This window comes from Haemaphysalis longicornis, unplaced genomic scaffold (genome assembly GCF_048455015.1).
Source record: "Haemaphysalis longicornis isolate Haplotype H1 unplaced genomic scaffold, Haemaphysalis longicornis Haplotype H1 scaffold_13, whole genome shotgun sequence".
In the NCBI taxonomy this organism is placed as follows: domain Eukaryota; kingdom Metazoa; phylum Arthropoda; class Arachnida; order Ixodida; family Ixodidae; genus Haemaphysalis; species Haemaphysalis longicornis.
Genome location: NW_027526233.1, coordinates 1,180,369 through 1,201,139, shown reverse-complemented (window position 1 = coordinate 1,201,139; position 20,771 = coordinate 1,180,369). Strand labels below are relative to the sequence as shown.

Sequence of the window (20,771 nt, the reverse complement as noted above, 5' to 3'; positions counted from 1 at the left end):
TTATTAGATCAATGTAGTAAATCACCATACATAACTAAATGCAGTTGTCTACTAATACAGCTTTACAGTCGTGGAACGACACTGACTTTTTTTTCGTCTGAAGGGCGTTTCAGCAAAGAATGCGTTGCTTTGGTTATGAAAGAAGGAGAACTGAGGGAGGCGTGAAGCAGTACAAACATGGTGAGCTCCCTTTCGCACAGGAGACGAAAATGAGTTGAAAACAAACAATCGGAGCATTGAAGAATAAGAACACGAGGAGAGACGTGGAATGAGGAAGGATAGTAAACGACATCATCGAGTTAAACATTGCACAATAAGAAAATGGGTACAGGTAGAAAGTGACTACGTGCAGTGGCTCACTCAATGTGGGTGCTTTTAAAAACAAAGATGGGTTGTGGTTTCTTCGGGGAGGAGTGACTGCTCAAGACAATGGCATACCAGATTCCGTTCACTAACCGCTCAATCCGATAGTCGCTCAAGTCGCAGGCAATGGAGTACGCTATGCACCTCAGAGTTGCAAAAAAGTGCGGTTGTGCATCAGATGCTTAATAGCCTCGCCCACTCGGCATCGTAGGCAGCGCATTCAGCCATTCTACATAGGGAGCAATAGACATTGGTGAACGGAAGCTTTGATTACAGTCGGCACAATTTCTTGCGAAAGGGACCGTGAAGAAGTCGCTGCAGGGGTTGGGGTTGACGAATGAAATAAGAATGGGGAAAGATCAAAGCATTACCAATACTGGGTGCTGCGTAATTTCAGAAATTAGGATAAAGGCACTCTCCACAGCTTTGTTTAAAATTCTGGCAGCGTTATCCACACATTCGTGGCCAATGATGCCACCAAATAACTAAAACTAATCGTGGCTATAATTGGGAGCTTGGTGGCAACGTTATTTGATTTATATCGTGACGTCATAAACTCGACACTATAAGGTAAACATAATGCTCTGCAGAGCAGACTTACAATGATAGAAACCGGCCATTTGGAATGTGGCGATTTATGTACGAAAGTGCATCACAAACACGAAATTAGAAAAAGACAGTAGGGAAACGTTGCTTCCTAGGGCAGCCAGATAACGTCCACAAGCTGTTGGCCCAGATTAAGCTAGCGGCATCTGTCGCTTGAGATTTAACTTCGGGGACACCCCGAAATGAATTGTGGCCAACATGATTTCGTCCATCAGATGCTGCTACCCTCTAATTCGACGTCGCAACTACGAAGCTTTGTAGCCACCGTTTGCTTTCATTTTGGTACTAACTGGGTGCTCACCCAAGCTGACCGCAATGGGCCGTTTTTCCTTATATATATATATATATATATATATATATATATTTGCTCCGTGAACGAAAATAACGCCAATTTTTCTAGCACTCCACTGGTATGCCCAGCAAATGTGCTCATTTTGCGTGATGAGCACATTTGCTGGGCATACCAGCCCCGCTCTAAAAAGCAGATTTTAAATTACAGTTCGGCGCACTCGGAGGTGGTCAAGCGCAGTATAGCGATGAACTGTATGTGCGGCTGCTTCGACAAGTCATGCCCGCATAGGGTTGCTAAAAGTATGGATACGCAGGAGGCCCGCTTGCCATGTTCTGGGTTCTCTCGGGAAGTTGTTGCCTCTGTCGCTGAAAGCCTCATCAAGAAGGTTAAGGGAAAGTACCTGTGCTCCAACAGCAGACGGCGCCAGCCAATCTAGATTGCAGCGAGTAGCAGTACCATATGTTCACCAGCTCACGCACCGCTTGAAAAAAGTGGGCAAAAAATGCGGTGTTGATGTACTAGCAACGGCTAATGGGAAGCTGATGCGGATGTGCCCAGCCGTCAATCAGAATAAGAGGCAAGGCTTGTTTACAGCATTCCCTTGTCCTGCGGACAATGGTATGTAGGACAGACTGCATAAATCACCGTCTGAGGGAGCGCCGAGCTGCAGTGTCATCGCTTGCCACGGGGGGCCACTTGGCCGACCATTGCAAGCGGTGTCCTGGTTGTGTCACACGTGTCTTAGGCAGCGGGCGCGGCCAAGTGAAACGAGACATTTGTGAGGCCTTCCATATTCACGGGAAGGCAGATAATTGTATAAGCGTGCCTTCCATCGCTTTTACGGCAAAAGAGCTAAGTTTCCTGCAAGGGCGCATGCGCGGGACGTAGCTTGGCCGTCTGGGTCGTACGCATTTATTAGTGAAGATTGTTTTTCATCATTTTTATCATTTGTAAGTGTTATAATCTTTTTAGCCCTGTGTGTTAGCGTTTTCGGAATTACATGTCTCAAGTAAAACATGCTCAGTTGGAGTCTAGCGAGTGTCCCGTCTACTTCTTTCTAGGTCCCTGTCCGTTTTTCGCTGGTAAAATGGTTCTAAGTCAAGACCAACTAGCCCAACTGCAAGTGTTCGTGCATATCAAAACTGCTTAGTGCGCTGGTAGTTTACAGCGCATATTTAAGAGACAATGCTAACATAATCTAATACTTACGGTATTTTGTAAGAAGTAAAGAAGATGCAATCTGAATTAATAATGGCGTCGAAGAGATGCCAAATAAAAGAAGACAGAAATGTTCAGAAAGAAAGTCATTTTCCTGTCGTGGCGCAGCCAAACACACGAAAATCATAACGAAGGAACTCAGCTTTACCAGCAGTCGCTGAGTTTCGTCAACTCTGATGGGTAGCCCTAAAAGAAGGGGCAGCAACACGATTTAAACAATGAATTATACGTTATGTATAACCATCTAAAAATGCCCAGCGGTTATTCTTCTGATGATAAAGCACGGTGCTCCAGGATAATCGCAGTTGATCACTTGTGATGACGCAGTCGCTCACAAGTGACATCAACACCGATTAAACGCGTTGAGGTCGCAATTGTTCGATAAGGTTGACAGCTCTGTTCATGCGAAAAGAACATCATGAAGTTCACGAGCGCTGGTTAACAATGACAAAAAGGCGGAAACGCAAACACAAACCGTTGAAGCTGTTCTCTGCCACTTCGGGGATCGGCCTTAATTCCCCCTCTTAGTAAAGTGCTCCGCATGTACTCACCTCTTGCACTGAGTATTTCCCCTTCGCGATATTCTGTTCGAGATATAGGTACAATTCAGGCACTTCCACTACGATACGGAACCTTTGTTAAACGTGTTAATGTGCTGCGTCCCGCTCGCAAACCTAAACGATACCAAATCACCCTTATTTGCGAAAGGTATGTGTAGTATTTACCAAAGAGTACATTTCGAAGTGCAAAAAAAAAAAATCACCGGTCTTTGAAAAAGTTACCAACGACAGTTGAGGGAAGAGCGAAAGATTTCTGATATCGAAACTGCGTTAAGAGTGCATCAAAACGTAAGCTCGAGGTGCGTACAACGTTCTCTGAAAGTGCTTCCAATCGATCGTCAAATCTTCAAAGCCCCGAACCGCACCCGAAGAACGAACCCGTGCGTGTATTTTTCGCGTACCAAGTCAATAATACACTAGACATTTAAATGTATACGGACACCTGATTTATGAGATACAGGTATACTATTGTACTCCTTCTTCATGATACATTCGTGTGTTGTCTTATTTAGAACCGTTCGTTTCAGCGATTTTTAAGGAACCGTTTTGACGCAAGGAAAGCCCGGTTTCACACACGCGCCGTGTTTCCGGAGATCTCATCAGTGCTTTTCATTCGAGCAACTGGCCTATGGGAAAATGCGTCAGTTTTTTGCCAGAACGCCATGGGTCCCGCTAAGAAAGTTTCGCTTTAAAATTTAGCACTGTGCTTGAGCTTGAACCCAGGCTGTCCGCTCCAAAACCCGTGATTCCATCCCTCCGCTACTAATAAAGCCCGTGAAACCGCTACTTTCAGCAATTTTTCAAAAGCGGAAAAGGAGTGTTCCAAGCGCACCAACAGATGTCGCCGGGTGCTCACAGGAAGTTCCTGGTTTGTACCTATACTGGGGAATGGAACGTCGCTGCCGCTTCTGGATAACTGATGCTAGCAACAATCTTGATGCACTGGCCGGGTTTGCAGAATACTTGTGCTTGAGCACTTGTCTTTTGGAAGCATGTGTAGTAATAACAAAGCCTAAAAAGAAAACGAAAATAAAGACGCCGATACAGGCTTGTTAGCAAACATTACAATAAAGATGGCATAATTATAAGAAAAAAATGCGCAGTTTCTGAGGAAAATAGGGTGTCTATACAAAATGTCCCCATCCGAAATAAGGAATTCTCCAAATTCGCCACCTTTACGGACGCATTTCTACAGTTGCAACATTAAACGATAAGCAAATAAAATTTTGCCCTTCGCGCAATTCCATGCAGTGCAGGATCTTGTTGGTCTAGTTGGCGCTGTATCTTTGAGTAGAAAAACTGCGCGTAAGCGACAGGACGGAGATGAAGGAGACAGCACGGGCGGAGGGTGGCAACTGCGGCATATACTCACAACTGCGGTAACGGCAGTATAGTGTGGACATTCGACCAGTGTTTGCAGCACGAATATCTGTTGGGGTTATCAGGAGGTTGTTCGCAACCTAAATGAATTCACTTGCGTGAAAACCTTCTGGTGACAACCCTTTTGCGACCTCATTCTATGCGCAGCAACTGAAGCACCCGAACCTCGTCAACCTGATCGAGGTATTCCGGCGCAAGCGGAAACTGCACCTCGTCTTTGAGTACTGCGACCACACCGTCCTCGATTTCCTCGACAAGCATCCCAAAGGGTACGATGATATGCTCTCTTCCCTTGCATCCCCAGTGGAACACAAAGAACAGCTATTTTAGTGCGCAATGCTTGCACATTTGAAGTATGTTGCTCTACGGCTAATGACGCGCTGTTCCCCGTGTGAATATGTACAGTCATGGACAATTGAAATACGAACCGCGGAACGCACGGCCGAAGATACCGGTGCCGCCACCTGGCACCGGCCGGGGTAAAGAGCCGGACATGCCCAGTAGAGGTGTCGGGAGCGAGGGCGCGTGTCCCACTGCGATATGATTCCCCCTCTTCTCTCCTAAGTTTGCGTTGTCGCCATGCGGCAAGAACGCTGAAAACAATTGTAGTAGCGATGCGGCGCGAGATAATACGGCGGACACTGCGTGCTCGGCGCACACGAGCGCCTGCTCCCAACATTGCCGACATATCTTTGCATTTGTGGTGCAGTAATTTGAGCAAATGATTGATTTTAGGGCTTAACGCGCCGACTCAACGCAGGCGATGAGGCGCGCCGTAGTGGAGGGCTCCGGGTTAATTTTGAACACATGGGGATCTTTAACGTGCGCCGAAATCTCGTGAACACGGGCGTTTTTGCTTTTAGCCTCCATCAGAACAGCGGCCGTCGTGGCCGGGAATCGAACCCGCGTCCTTACTCTCAGCAGCACAACGCCTTAGCAAATGACGATTTGAGCAAATGACTATTTACACCTGGTTCACACCCGAAACCATGTTCAGGTCGGCCCGGTGTGGTTCTAGAAGCACTGAGGTGCCTGAGAAAAAAAAATTACACCATCTTCCCACGTGGGAACCCTGGGGGGATGCAAAGCCGTGCAGTAGTAGCATGTTAATTGGTTGTTAGAGTAAAGACACGTGTAGTAGCGTATTAAATGTATTCTTCATTTATCGAGTAGTGGGGAACGGTTTGCAGCTTCTCGTTCTTGAAGCGAGGAATCCGCCGTTCGACGCTGGCATTTCGAAGCGTTGTTACGTTGCCGAACGCCATCTGGATCAGCTATCGCCGCTGGCGTTTCAAAGTGTTTCTCGTTCTCGAAGCTAGGAATCAGCTGCTCGACGCTGCCGTTTACGTTCGGCGTCGCGAGCTCTCCTCCAGCCTGGTCTTCGAAGGTGCTCGCGGTTCTGACAGTGTGCTGGCTGGCGCTAGTTGAAGGTGTGCCAGCCAGTTCGCTGACGGAATCGTTGCCGTTCATTTCCAGTCATCGGACGGCGCAGTACCGAAGAAGCAACTGAGCGGAGCGTGGACGGGGTTTATTTGCAGAGCAGAGGTTGTGGAGAGGAGGAGCAGGGCGCATGCGCGTGATTGGACAGCTGGTGGGGAGAGGGGAGAGGAGGAGCAGCGCGCGTAGCGCACAGGTGGTGTGGAGAGGGGGAGCAGCGCGCGCTAGCGCACAGCTGGTGTGGAGAGGAGGAGGGGAGAGAGAGCGGCGTTATCACAGCTGTTCTTGAGGGGAGGAGAGGTGCGGACTCCGGACGACGGAGGGTCGACTAAGAGATGCTTGGCACCTAAAAAACAAAAAAATGGGGCCACCAACATTCTTGTGCATGGGCAACTGGCCTACCGAATGGTTGGAACTGCCTAACATCTTCCTTTTTATGAATATTTGAGTTCTGTAAGCAATCACCACAGCGGACACAGTTCGTGCAGTCAATATATATCATTGGAGACTAATTGTGGTGGTATATTATATTGTTTTCTACAAGCACCAAATATGCGAAGTGACTCAGCCATGACTGCGTTAAAGGCGTGTTCATAACAGCCAGCTGATTGTTCAATTCCCGAGCCACTGCATCACGAACGCAGAACATTGCAGTGCCATACAAAGTTAGGCGGCATGTTTTTTTGTCTCCAATTCCGTGCGTTGGGTTTCTTCAAGAACGTATGATGAACCCAACAGTATGCCTTCCGAGAGCGTGCACGCGCTTCCCACGCAAGCACGGGCCGCAGCTGCAAGCAATTCCGTGCCGCATTGCTCTCAGTACGATTAACACCCTCAGGTGCGGCAGCCGTAGCGCTTGGAGTGTTTGCAGCGCTCATGCGGCATGGTGACAAGGCAAGCGTGCGAGCGATGTGAGGCCAACATATCGTAGTGGGACACGCACCCTCACTTCCGGCACCTCTACTGCGCATGTCCGTCTTTTTTTGACGGCCGCTGCCAGGTGACGGCACCGGCATCTCCAGCCGCGCGTTCCGCGGTTCCTATTTCAATTGTCCATGACTGTACCTCTAGTAACTAGCGCTGTTTCACTATCCTTTTTTACCTACTATCAATCGTGATTATCCAGCGTTAATTGGAATTCTTCATTTTCTCATTTACAATACTTATGCCCGCTTCCTGGCCAAACGAACACATGGGTATGTTTTGTGACACAACAACAACAACAACAACCAACACAGCAACAACAACAGCAACAACACAGCTCGCTTCACATCCATGGCAACTTCGACTTTTCTATTCTATGGGTATTTTACTACCCTCGTGTGAAACGCGAGCATCCCCTCCAAATAAACGCCATTGCACTACAAGGTCCTAGAATGCCATCCGAACGTTGGAGATTGAAGTGTTGGGGAAACGTAATATTTTGAAGCTTAAAGTTCTTCCTAACAGAATGCCATTTTTGAAGTATGGAGTTCATGATCGTCGTGATCCTCCTTTCATAATGACGGACGCGGATCGCGGATCGGATCGTGCATATTTGTCGACGTCCTGAAGTGAGAGAGCACACATACGGTGCCTGTTGCGTTGTTAGATTTGTCCACATTCTTGCTATTACGTCATTGTCAGTGACGTCAATGTAGTTCTGCGCGGGAAAGTCACCAAACGTGCTCAACTCATTTAAACTATTTCAACCGGTCAGACGGTGAACCTAGCAACAAATTCTCAAAAAGGCCCTGCGACAGAGATTCTTCAGGACAATGCGCGGAGCTGTACAGCCGAGGATAGCGGTACGTAACCACTTTATGTAATATTACCTGTGATGTACAAGCAATAAATTTATCGTAGGGTAATTTAGTATTGTTTAGTTCAGAAAATCCAGCTCAGCGCGTGGAAGTCAGTTATCTACGGCCGAAGGGAGACTCGACTGTTCTCAGTAAACTCGTAAACCCCGGCACCAGAAACCTTAGAGTATGCCATACAATGGTGCATCTGACTGGACACACGTGATATGAAAAGTGTGTTTTCAATTCCCTACACCTCTCCATACGCAATTAAAAGGTATATGCCCTGCAACCTGAATCAGCCAAGAGGCTGCAAGCTCGCCCAAATGAGAAAAGAGTTGCTAGAAACGTGGAATGGTAACGACACCGACCTAAAGAGCCTATAACACACATATTTTTATTCAAATCTCTCCCCCGTAGGCGCATTAGCTGCCTCTAGAAACAACATTATATACCCCACCGCACGTTAGGCGCTGTAACACATTGTAAACATACAGGGCGATCCCTGTAGCTTTTACATGAACACAAGGCTGACGTCTCGAAAAGAAATCTGATCACATCGCCGTCGGGGATTCAGAAGGTGCACTTCCCTCAATGAGGGGAAACAGGGGTTTTGACGCCACCCTCCCCGATTCGGCTCTTTGAGGGAAGGGACCTTTTCTTTCAGAGCTCCTGGGCATATTCAATGCACAACATTGTGATACTGTGTAGAACACCGCCATACTTCTAACTGACACCCCTGACTAATTCTTTTCTAGAAAGCAAATGAAAAAAAAAGAATACGCACGGTGAAAAGGAGTAAATTATATGCACCACACAAACCGTAGCAGCGACATAGCTGCGTTTGGGTGGTGTAAACAGCAGGCGGTATAAACAGCCCCAGCGGGTTGTTTACGTTAGCAGAAAAGGGATAAGGGAAACTGCCGTTGGCTGCCACTACCCGCACTGCGGCTATGCTGACGTAGTCCAAGCTACGTAACCCAGACGCTTCTTCTTGTTCAGCCGCTTGGGCAGCCACGGTCGTTGCTTAGTTTGAATGTAGTCTACTTACCTATGCTCCTACACTTCGGTCCAAGGTTGCATTGACGCAACCGAAGTTTCTGAAAACAAATTTATTCGAGTCCCATTTTAAGAGACTAACGACACTTTATGAAGAGCGTGTTTACGACAGCTACCCCCATGGGAATCATAATTCTGCAAGTTTCGGGTTGTAAAAAAGTGCTCCCCGATTTTACATGATGCATCTAGCCATTGCGCTTACTTTTCTCCGCGTGTTTCAGGTTGTGTTTGGATCTATGTAATATTGCTTTCGAACTTTTTCTCAGTGGTTACAACTGGCGGAAGAACGCCTTTGTTTTGTACTCCTATGCGGGCCACGACAGTTGTTTTTCGCGTGTACAGCAGTACAACGCCACGCGATCTGATGCAACTTGCAGTTTGCAGTTAGCCCCCAATGGCCTTATAAAATAACGAGGCAATGCTCTTGTTTCAGAGTTCCAGACGCTTTGACGAAGCGGATCGTGTACCAGACATTACAAGCGATAAACTTTTGCCACATGCATAACGTACGTATAACGAAAGCTTCGTATTCTTTGTGTTGCTGGGTTAGAAATTACAGTTTTTACCGTTAGAATATTTGCAGTGACATAAAATTCAAATTACAGTCATGCATAGTGCAGTTACACGAAAAAAATCTGCACTTTTTAGAAATTTGGCGCCCGCAGCAGTTTGGCGTGTGGCTAATCACATAACATAATACTGACCAAAACTTCATCGAGCGTTTACGAAGGAAGAGAGAAACGCATATTTGGTGGGCAGAGCCATTTCATCTGAATTCGACTACAACAGATGCATAATTTTTCTCTTATAATTTCAGACTCGATGAGCATCAGAATTATTTGATGGCACCTCATTTAAAACGAATTTTAAACATGAGTTTAACAATAATGTGTCCCCCTTCGTTTCGCCTAATTCTGCAGAGTGTGAGACCATAACAAGCGCCGCCTGCAGACTTTAAACGCTGAAAAGACGGAAACGTCCTTTTCCCCTTCCATTAGGTTGACGGGGCACTGCCTTGAGGGGCCATGAAGAGAAAACGCCAGTTTCGCTCATTCAAAAGATTGCTCGTTAGAATCATGCTGGCACCACTTTTGACGTAAACTTCGCACTAACGAGCTGTTTAATTAGGAAAAAGGGAACGGCACTGTGACCCACTAGCTCATTTCCCGCAACAGAACCAATTATGTCATACCAGCCAGCACTGGGATTGGCGGAGGCCGACAAAAGCAAAGTCAAATTAGGCACAGCTTATGAGCTTGCTGAACAGGCTATATTCGCGCTTAGATTTAGGGCACATTCTTTTTATATCAGTACGAATGGTGGCACAAGCAGTGGAAGTTACGAAAGAACCCGTAAACCTAGAAGTACCGATGCGTACTGCTGTTGGTATTGCGCGCACTATGCTTGGTTTTGATGCACATCACTGCGAGGCCTTGGGGTTGTCTCAGACGACACTGGCCGATTGACACAAGCGACGGTGTCTTACGTGATCATATTTGTCGGGCGAGCACTGTTTCCCGAAGCGATTATTTTCTCCATCAACAAAGCCAAGCCAGGTTTACATACGGTCACAAACAAACCAGAGGCAGAAAACGGCTTGCCGCGATGTGGTGGCGCCATTTAGGCTGACTAACAATAAAGAAGTCTCCAAGTAAACAACAGTAACAATCATGAAGTCTCCACTGCCACGGCCGGACTCGCCTCCCTTTTCTCGCTCCCCTTCTAGTCCGGCCGTGCCACTCCACACCAAGTTACGGCTGGACTCAATTCTTTTTTCCGCATCGAGTCCGGCCTTGACCAAGTTTAGCTGAAAGACCTGTTCTTATGATGTCATTGCAACGCCGTTCAAACACACGTTCTGGCGCGAAAATGAAAATTTTAGCTTAAATTGATCAATTTCGCAGTGAATAAACCATCTTTTGCTTCCGGAGAAGCGTTGGGGGCGTTATAAAACATGAAATCTTTCGAATATAACGAGGTTGTATTTTGTTTTCATGGCCACTTTAAAACTTGCGCTTTTTTCTCATGCAGTGCATTCATCGTGATGTGAAACCAGAGAACATCTTGCTCACCAAGGACGGCATCGTGAAGCTTTGTGATTTCGGCTTCGCGAGGACGCTGAGTGAGCACTGGAATTTCTTTGCTGCTGCAGACGCGTTTACATTTTGTTTTCATTGATAAGCACAGGGGAACCTTGCAAACACTGATATAGCGCATTATGGGCAATAGCGAAATAAATGGAAACATTGGTTGGTCATGCTTCAATTCAGTGGCACTTATTCTTTTTAAAACCGAAACCACAGGAGCCGCGAACGATACCGGCTGTAACGAAGAAATATTTGTTTCGCTCGAGGCTCAAAACTCGAAAGGTAGCATAGAAACGCAAAATAAAATAATAAAAACAAATACATCAATTTCATTAATAGCTTGAAAAAGTTGCCGAAATTTTGGTCTTCCGGCACAAAGGGGCATTTGACTGGTTGCGCCACCTGCAAAACAAATGAGAACGCAGGCATGTTTTTTTCGAACAAACTTTGTTCTGTTGCAATTTCACGTAGTCGTGTTCTGGTTCGTTTAGTTTGAAATACCATGAGGAGACAGGCAAGGACTACCTTCTTTTTAGTGGGTTCGAAGCTTAGAATGCATTATGCTTTATGCTATCTAAGATGCTTGCGCGAACCGGATTGCCGAAATGTTTACTGCCGATTTTTACCCCTACTGTTACTACAAATGTCGGTATAACGGACTAGTTTTCTGCCTCGATGCTTAGTTGTTTTTACTAGGTTAAACTTATTATTACGTAAATATTCATGTCAATACAGGAAGAAACTATAGAAACATGGCTCAGATATTCCAGTTGAAAAGGCTGCAGTGAAATGAAGTCTACCGGAAGAAAGTTCATGGTGTGCAGTCTGCGCAGTCTCTTCTCATAGTCCTGGATGCTTTAGCCCCTTCTCGGAAACTCTGCGAGGCGTAGAGGAAAAGTCATGGTTTAATTCGGTCGGTTGTAGCGGTTACCGCGTAGAATATGCACATCATCCTTCTAATATGGTTACTGTGAGATGGTTTATTTTGCTGATATATTGAGTGACTACAATTTACCATGTCAACGTTGATGGGTGAGCTCATGTTTTATGTTAGTAAATGTACCATAAATGTCAGTTTGAATGCAGGCGCTGGTGTGCCCCGCTCTTCCTCTTGTACTTGTTGGTTGCGCTGTGAATTCATAAATACAATTGTCCAAACTCAAATAAGCTGACCTTGAGTCATGATAAAAAAAAGACGCGAAAACGTACGGGTGCCTCTACATCTTTTCACCGTTCTCGTTGAAGGCCCCGGAGAGAACTACACAGACTACGTGGCCACGCGCTGGTACCGTGCTCCAGAGCTGCTGGTGGGTGACACGCAGTACGGGCCACCGGTCGACGTCTGGGCTGTGGGCTGTGTGGCGGCCGAGCTGATGCGAGGGGAGGCTCTGTGGCCCGGCAAATCAGACGTCGACCAACTTTATCTTATACGCAGGACACTCGGTGAGTAAGGCGGTAAAAGCCTGCAGTACGCTGCATGTGGCACGCGTACCCATGGTGTGTGATGACTGTAATTTGGCATTACACCGAGTGTAAGGTCAAAAATATGCCTTGTGACAAGAAAGGAAGGCAAAGTGTTCAAAAGAAAAAAATACCGCCAAAGGCAAGACCAAGGAAGACTAGACACACCATGCTAGTTTTTCTTGGCTCTTTCTTGTGCCCTGTTTTTGAGTTGAAGCAATGCGCACCAGCCCGCTTTACCTCTTTCGTGTTGTAAATATTGTGTCCAGCCCTAACTCCACAAACGTCGTAATATTGTCATTTGTCGATGTTTCGTTGAAATCACCCATGGTTGTCATTGATTCGGCCAATTCTACCTAAAGCCTTGCTTAAAGGCTGCCAGTACCCCTGTAAACAAATACACAAATAAAAATACTTTGCTGAGCCCATAACGGCAGGCACATACCAATGTGCCTGCTCAACAAGGAAGGGCAAATACAGCGTTTAGGAATGCGATGACAGCAGTTAAACCCGAAAAAATCGAGACTGCGGCTAACGGCCTCTCAGGCCTGCAAAACGGGGGGATTTAGAGGGACACCGTTATGGTGTATTAGGTTAGCTTTGCTTGGAGAATGGGGTTGCCGGGTCGCACTGAAAAGTAGTAAAGAAGTGAATATTTCTGAGCACTAAAGTACAGTTACCCTAATTAGATGGAGAGCGAGACTGTTTAGTTGTCTCAAAGAAGCACTTTTGCGCATACATAACGAGCAAAGTATGATGTAACGAGGATGGCAAATCTGAAATAACACGCTTTGTGCTGTTATTGGGCGTTTGACTGGAATTAGATACTATTTTGATGACAAAGGCAGAATCTTTTGTGGATGGAATTTTTCGAATGTTTTTGAACAGATCGTGAAATTCTTTTAGGGTACTGTTTACTTTAATGGATGCATTATTTTTGCTAACATGTTTTTTGTATGATGTGTATAATTTGTGCAGACAATAACAATTTTTGTATGATTCGCAATTGTTGGAGTGTATATTGAAGTTGATTTGTAGGGGAAATGTTACATCCTTTTGGCTCGTTGTAAAGAATTGGAGTAAAAATATCAGCTCTAAGTGCATCTGCTATATAGACCGACAGCGCTCATGTTTCTGTTACAGCAGCACACAAGTAAGTCGTAACCAGCTACCGAAACGTGTACGCGTTGAAGGTGTGCCTAGCAATTGTGCTGGGCTTACTCACCGCCCATTTGTTTCGTTCCAGGTGAGCTCATTCCGAGGCATCTGCAGATTTTCAAGACAAATGACTTCTTCGCAGGAGTCAGCATTCCAGACCCCGACGTGGTCGTGAGTCAGCTGCTTATACTTGGTTGCATGGCATGAAGAATTATTTCATTTTGAAACTACAAACGTTGTCAGCAAAATAGCTTTGATATTTCCATAGTTATTTTTGTTGAATGGGCAAGTCAAATCGCAGATAGAAGGTGCTGTAGTGGTCAAAGAGCACTGTTATAAAATTTGAATTTGACAATGTCTTCGCTGTGGCCGTAAGAAAGTATGCGAAGATTTTTGGTTTAGATCTTCGTCCTGCAGGTAACCAGGACGACTTTTGGATACGCTGAACGTAGGAATGCCAGATTTCAGTACCTGTTACGCGACTTTGGAGCCGGCAGTGCGTATAAGTTTGTTGATTCCCTCAAGTGGTTCACTAGTCGGAGATTATTGTATTGGCTGTTTCTCCCCATGAAGTAATTCGAAGTGTCCAACCGTGTTTCAGGAGTGAACCAAACTCGAAGTAAACGCCCTAAACAGGTGACGATAATTACGAACGCAATGAACTTATTGCTTCCCCAAATCTTCCAGTATTTTTCCACATTTTTGAAAACCTTGTTTTTTGTGGATAGAAGTAAACTGCAAGCAACGACGTCACGTAAACTCGGAGCGTACAGGTTCACCACCCCATGTCAAGGAGCCCGTGCATGCTTCGTTGCCAGCTCTCAGTAGTTCATCGTTCCGCTCTCACACATTTTAGTGACACTTTTCATAGTTGACGCTGCATTGGCCTGGAGATTAATTTTGCTCTCAAGTTTCGCTCTAAGATTTCGCTCTAAGGTTCTCATGCAGTACTCTATTTCTTTGATTACTTGACGTAAGGCTACGCCTAACCGTAAGATCTGTTGTTTCTGCACTTAAAAGAGGCCTGAAGGGACTTTGTTAAAGTAACATTTCTGCCTCCATTGAGCATTTTAACACATAAAAGATATTATTTGATCACTTAGAAGAAGTCCAGCGACTTGGCTTATTGTAGTGAGCAAAAAACAGGAGACACCATGCGCCATTCATGGCTGCCGTGCATTTGGTCACGATACTTTATAGTGCATGCATATTTCCACTTCCCTCCCAAATTCAAGTTTAGCAAATTTTACGTTTAATATCAAAAGAGTGTTGCATGATAGGTTAGTTTGCATTTAGATATTCTTCATGCCCAGTGCACATCCACAAGATGTAAAGAAGGGATGCCGACACAGCGCTGCGTATGCGTCGCCTCTTTCCGTCTTGTGGCTGTGCGCTCTGCATAAAGACTATTACTCATCTTTTTATTGCGCGCACAATGGTCGCAATCAAGAGAGCAACGAAAGTACTGGATTGATCACTTCCATGTCATAATTAAGAGAATGGGTCTGTCTAGTGCCATTCACAACAGTGTACAACGATGGATGATAGCATCTGCCTACTGGAAAAATTATCTTCAACTTACCTACAATCCACATGATTATCTAAATTTTATGGGAATCGATAGTGCTTTATCCTTCATTACAAGTCACATAACTGAAGCGGCTACTGAGTGTATCCCTCAGAGCTCCAGAATTCTAAATGAAAAACCAATACCTTCGTGGTATAAAGACAGCCAAAATACTAGAGAAAAAGAAGTACGATGCGTCGTTGGGCCTTTTTAGCCCCTCCCCTACATCAGCTTCAAGCGCGTCAAATCACAATCAAGCTGCAGAATGCGGTTGGCACAAAGTCCGAGCTTAGAAAGATTCCCTGGAGGACTTACACTGACCAATAAATCAGGATGCGCCAACTGCAAGGACAGCAATCCATCCTTAAACCTTTAGTTTACAATGGTGATTTCGCCACCGCAACCGATTAACATAGACCGCTTTGTAGCCGTGGGGTGTGAAAACCTCATAACACGGGCAAGGCATTCTAAATTGCACTCTGGCACAGTAATTAAACGATGAAATAAAATGACTGATGATATAGTCATTACCCGCCAAGCACACTTCAGGCAGGGATATTTATGATTTAATATCGGCGCATAGTTGGGTATCCAGTGACTTTAGAGACATACACTTTGTGTGCCTTAGGTATTCTTAAAAAATTACGCATCACTTGTTGGAGGTGCTATGAACGGGCGTATATTAACGGTAGACACATATGTTCTGTTCGAGAAATGTCGTCTAGGTGCTAAAACATTTCTGCTACTTGGAAACACCCCTTAAACGGAAAGCCTAGAATTCTTTCCAAGGAAAGAATTTTGCATTCATTATTAAACTTGAATAGCAAAACGCCGCTAAAACGGTTGTGAAACAAGCATTGTATTTATTTGAAGTCATCTCAAAGTAACTAATTTCTCTGTAAGCTAGTATACATCGGCCTTGATTCACGCTGTCATAGAACCAAAACAAGCAACGAAATAAATGTCATCTGTTGGCCTCTCTTTCTGCCAGGAATCGCTACAGTCAGCCATTCCGAGTGCTGTGGACACGTTTGGCATCGACTTCCTCAAGGTGAGGAACAAAATGGGTCAACTACTTGCATTTGAATAAACGCAAGCTAACAAGCCACGAAGGGTGGTCATATTCATAGCAACGCCGCTTTACTCATTATTCTGCTTGAATATGACGACTCTCTGCGAGACACTCTTGATATCAGTGTTCTAACGTGCCAGGTGCATGCGTTCGATAATACCGTCACGCCGGAATTTGCCTTCGCTCGCAAGAGATCATTTTTGATTCTTCAATGGTTTCTTGGGTTGAGTAACAACCTGGAAAAAAGATAAATTCTCGCTATGCAGATCGTTTGCCAAAAGTAACAATAATTGATTTATTTCCATCCTTTCTGACCTAAAGTGTACTGTCATGTTTCACTGCTGTGAGGTCTTATTATGAAGACGTGACTTGAAGACGCAATTCGCTCCTGCTGGAGATATCAGCATTCTTTGAAGATATCGCCAGTGTCCTGGTATTTCAAGTAAAATGCATCGCCCGCTGTTTCTATGAAAACAAAAACTAATATATGCTAGTATTGGACCACAGCGCAAAAAAGGGTTAATTAATATCGCAACCTTTTTATTATGAGAATGAACAATCTGCCCATCCGTTGCCGTACCCACATCAGATTCCTGGGCTTTATACTACAAAAATATGCTAAAAGGACAAAATGGGTCAAATCCATTTTTGCCCAAATTAATAACGTCAATCAAGTGCTCCGCCCCGTGACGCGCCACCACAAGGGCTCAAAGAACAAGAATTACTCAATGAAGTCGAAGCATTGGTGTACCCACGCGTCATGCATGCATACCACTATCAGCGCCTCACCAATACGCAAGCCAACAAAAATAGAAACGGGCGTCAGAGAATGCATCCGCGCGGAAACGGGAGTGGCTCTCTACGACGCCATGGCATTAATCATCGCAGCTTCCCTCCGGAACACTCTTGGCGAAAAAGCCTGAGTTAACCATGAAGCTCAGAATTACCGTTTGAAAACTTTAGTGCAAGGGCGGGACCTCGCTCACCGGACACCCCAACGACCACATTCCATCCCCCACCCGCCCCCCCCCCCCCTCCTGCCATCCCGCCGGCACCCTAGGAAAGCTTACCTATCTTCAATAAAAGTGCTACCCATGGCAAAACACACCAGTCCACCTACGTACAGATCGAGAACGCAGAACATCTCGCTCTCAACACCTACCCGAACGTACCCATGACGCAGGATGGAAAGTTGGGCGAGTGCGTACGTCGACATGATGTAAAAATAGCGCGGTACGGCAAAATACACGAGGAAAGAAACTAGACAGGACGATCGCTGACTATCAACTGAAATTTATTTGAACAAACAGACATATATATACATAAAAAACATTGAAACAGCGCATGCGCTAATATCCATGCAATACCAAACAGTGATAGAGATGAAAAATAAGAAACAAGTTTGCTCCTACGTAGTATCAACAACAAGCAAGATAAGCCACTTCTTTATCATGTAAAGTAACGGAAGCCTGACTAATGCACTCGTCACCAAGTCTGTTTATATTGAACGCCTCTATTATTTCGCGCGTTAGCTAATTAGAATGACGGAACAGTAAGACCGTTTTTTTTTTAAATTGGGGCTGATAGGAGCGCGTAGGACACGGACGACAGTGATCAGACAAATGAGACGCAGGTTTATCTTTCAAAGAATTGAAGTGCTCTCTCAAACGCACATTTACACATCGGCCCGTTTGGCCAACGTACACCCGACCACAAGTCAAAGGTATTTTATAAACAACACCAACACTACATGGGATATACTTGTTCTTGTGGTTAACAGTGCAATTGTCAGAACTAGCGGAATTTGTGTCTCGTTTCTTTCTGTCTACTACGGCACAGACGTTACCTAGTTTATTTGGTGCTGATATGGCAACCTGCACGCCATATCAGGAAGCAACCTTTTTTCATGTGTGAGTGGTACGGTGGATGTACGGAACTCACGGAGCAAGAATATATTCTTGCTCCGTGACAGAACTACAGCGACTTTTTTTTGTTGTTCTACTTCATTTTGTGTGCTAAGCTTGTCGCAGCCTTTTATCATTCTTACAAGCCTTATGCTGGCTGACGCCACCGCACTAATTGGAAAACCAGCTTCTTTTAGCTTTTTTACCTGCTCTTGTCAGCTTGCGTCCATTGAGTGTACGCACAATTTGGACAATGCTGACGGAAGAGAAGAGTATGGCCCTAAAGAGAAGGGTATGGGCCTAATGGTCACCTTTGAAGCCATGAAAAACTACTGTATACAATTTCTGGACCTTTCGTTAAAATTCGGAGTGAACCACGTTCGCTGAAAATTTGCACCCAGGTCAGTAAAACCCTTGCTGAACTACAATTCGGGCCACAGTAAGATTGTAAAAAACTCTATAGCTTTTTCCAGCCTACGGTCAGCATTGTCCAAATCGTGCGTACACTCAATGAACGCAAGTTTCCAAGAACAGGTAAAAAAGCTAAAAGAAGCTGGTTTTCCAACTAGTCCGCTGGTGTGAGCCAGCAATAAGCTTGTAAGAATGATAAAAAGCTGCGATAAGCTCAGCGCACAAAAAAAGTAGAACAACAAAAAAGGTCGCAGTAGTTCCGTACAAACACCGTACCACTCACACATTAAAAAAGGTTGCTTCCAGATATGGGGTGCAGGTTGCCATATCAGCACCAAATAAACTAGGTGAAGTCTGTGCCGTAGTAGACAGGAAGAAACGAGACACAACTTCCGTTAGTCCTGACAATTGCACTGTTAACCCCAAGAACAAGTCTATCCCGTGTAGTGTTGGTGCTGTTTATAAATATCTTTTCAAATATATTTCAGTTTATAGTCAGCGCTAGTTCTGTCTGGTTTCTTTCCTCGTGTATTTCGTCCTACCGCGCTGTTTTTACATCATGTACCCATGACGGCATGACGGTACATCATGACGCCATGACGGTCAACCGCCAACAGGTGCAGAGACTGAAGACATCGCTGAAGCCAACATCGGACCGGCCACATTACAGTTCGCACGGACAGCCCGGGAGCACTAGGAAGCTTCGCCACGAGCGACATTACAGACCCTGTCCACCCTAACCAAGCTCATCCCCCGCACACGTTTTCTTCGAATGGATTCCGGGCCCCTAACACATCTAGGCAACGAGCTAAAGCAACGAGCTAACACTCTGACCCACGGCACTCATTCCCCGGGCCTGCATTCCGGGGCCTGAAGAAGGCATTCCAAGGGAGGACACAGAAATGCACAGCAAACAGCGCCGCGAACATCTCGGCAACCTCCCGGGAAGCAAGAATGCTACTGTAGTGAAGCGCCAGTGCAGTGTGGTGGCCAATCCGCCGAACCACGAGTGTAGTGCTGGCCGAAGGCAACGGGGCACCAGGAAAGAAGAAAAGGAAGGAGCTCGGAAGCGGTCTGGCAAGACGTCAGCAGGACGGCGCCCTCGCGGTGTAGGCCCGAGGTCCGTCGCCGGCGCTTCCTTCCAGTTTCCGTCCGTCGCGGTGTAGGCCCGACGACAGCCCTGGACGCCGCCGGGAGAAGCCGAGGTCCGTCCCAAGAGTGAGCGGTGTGCCGGTGACGCGGAGCGCGGGCAGCGAGGCCTCGTCCGGGCCCAGGCTACTCCATCCCGCCGCTAGTCATCGGCACCGCCACAATCTCCGCCTTGGAACACAACGCCTGGTGAAACTTCTCGGCGCACACGTCTTGTACTGCTGACAGACTGCCACCTCGCGTCGACTCACTAAAGTCACCGGCCCGTCGCCTTTCCATCCACCGTGCCAGCCCCAGCGGACTGTAGTGGACCAGTTCCTCGTCAGTCTTGTGAATATTGTCTTCCCTCTTTCAATACCTACCCGTGTGGATTGCCTGTTCAATATAACGCGTGAGTTGGCTCAGGAACAGTAGTCCGGCTCATTGCTCTGCACGCGGTCCGGCCCAACATTCACGACAGCTACTTCCCTCTTTTTCGAAAGTCAAGTCACGCAGACACGCCACATACATCAGGCAGGTGCAGATGTTGTCCCTCCTCTATGATGCCTTTCTGCACTACACACACGAGCCATCCCCACTGTCAGGTATGGGGCGGCTATCCGGATAATGAATACACATTGGCGATGTGTACGGCCCGCCCCATTTCACCCAATTCTCGCCTCATACCCTTATCCGCTGTTTTTTTCCATATTCGTGGTCACGCTTGGCCGTTGCTGCCAAAAAGATGCGAGTCCCCCTGCAGTAACTGTTGATTGTCCAAATTGATGCACTCTGCGCACCCCGGCTAAGCCCGCTGCCGTCACATGTCCGTGAAACATCTTCCTCCGAATAAGCATAATAACGTTCGCTGCTGTGTCTTGAGTCGTATTTAAAGTTTGCTCTTTATCTCTCTCTCTCCCTCTCGTAGAAGCCCATGTATTGACATCAGGCGGGAATTTACTGTATCCGAAGCGATCATTGATGTCAGCGTAGCAGCAGTGCGACTGCAGGGCTGCACATCGGAACCTGCAGTTGTGCGTCATTGCTTCATACCATCCCTGCGACTCTCGATAAGTGCAGACTACCCCTTCGCATATAAGCGTAGGGGGTTTAGCATATACGTTTTCAGGGTTTAAAAGTTTTGGCACAATGGCTGCTTCCTCGGGCACCGAGGTTAGCTTCTGCGCCGCCGGCAGTGTGGGTCCAGCCCAGAGGTCGCATTCGTTCTCTAGTTCATTCGAGGAGGACACAAATCTGAAAGAGTGCGTACTGCCCCTCCTTTGCGCA

General features: G+C 46.3%; 1 protein-coding gene across 3 annotated transcripts in view; it reads left to right on the top strand.

Annotated features, from left to right (window-relative positions):
* LOC144164198 (cyclin-dependent kinase-like 4) overlaps positions 1–20,771 on the top strand; it is a 184,836-nt gene that overhangs the window by 126,293 nt on the left and 37,772 nt on the right. For all 3 annotated transcript variants that reach the window (XM_077694710.1, XM_077694709.1, XM_077694711.1), the window contains 6 exons: positions 4,567–4,688; positions 9,130–9,202; positions 10,728–10,818; positions 12,029–12,226; positions 13,491–13,573; positions 15,961–16,020. In XM_077694710.1, the coding sequence (XP_077550836.1) occupies positions 4,567–4,688; positions 9,130–9,202; positions 10,728–10,818; positions 12,029–12,226; positions 13,491–13,573; positions 15,961–16,020 (627 nt within the window). The remainder of the gene's footprint in view (positions 1–4,566; positions 4,689–9,129; positions 9,203–10,727; positions 10,819–12,028; positions 12,227–13,490; positions 13,574–15,960; positions 16,021–20,771) is intronic.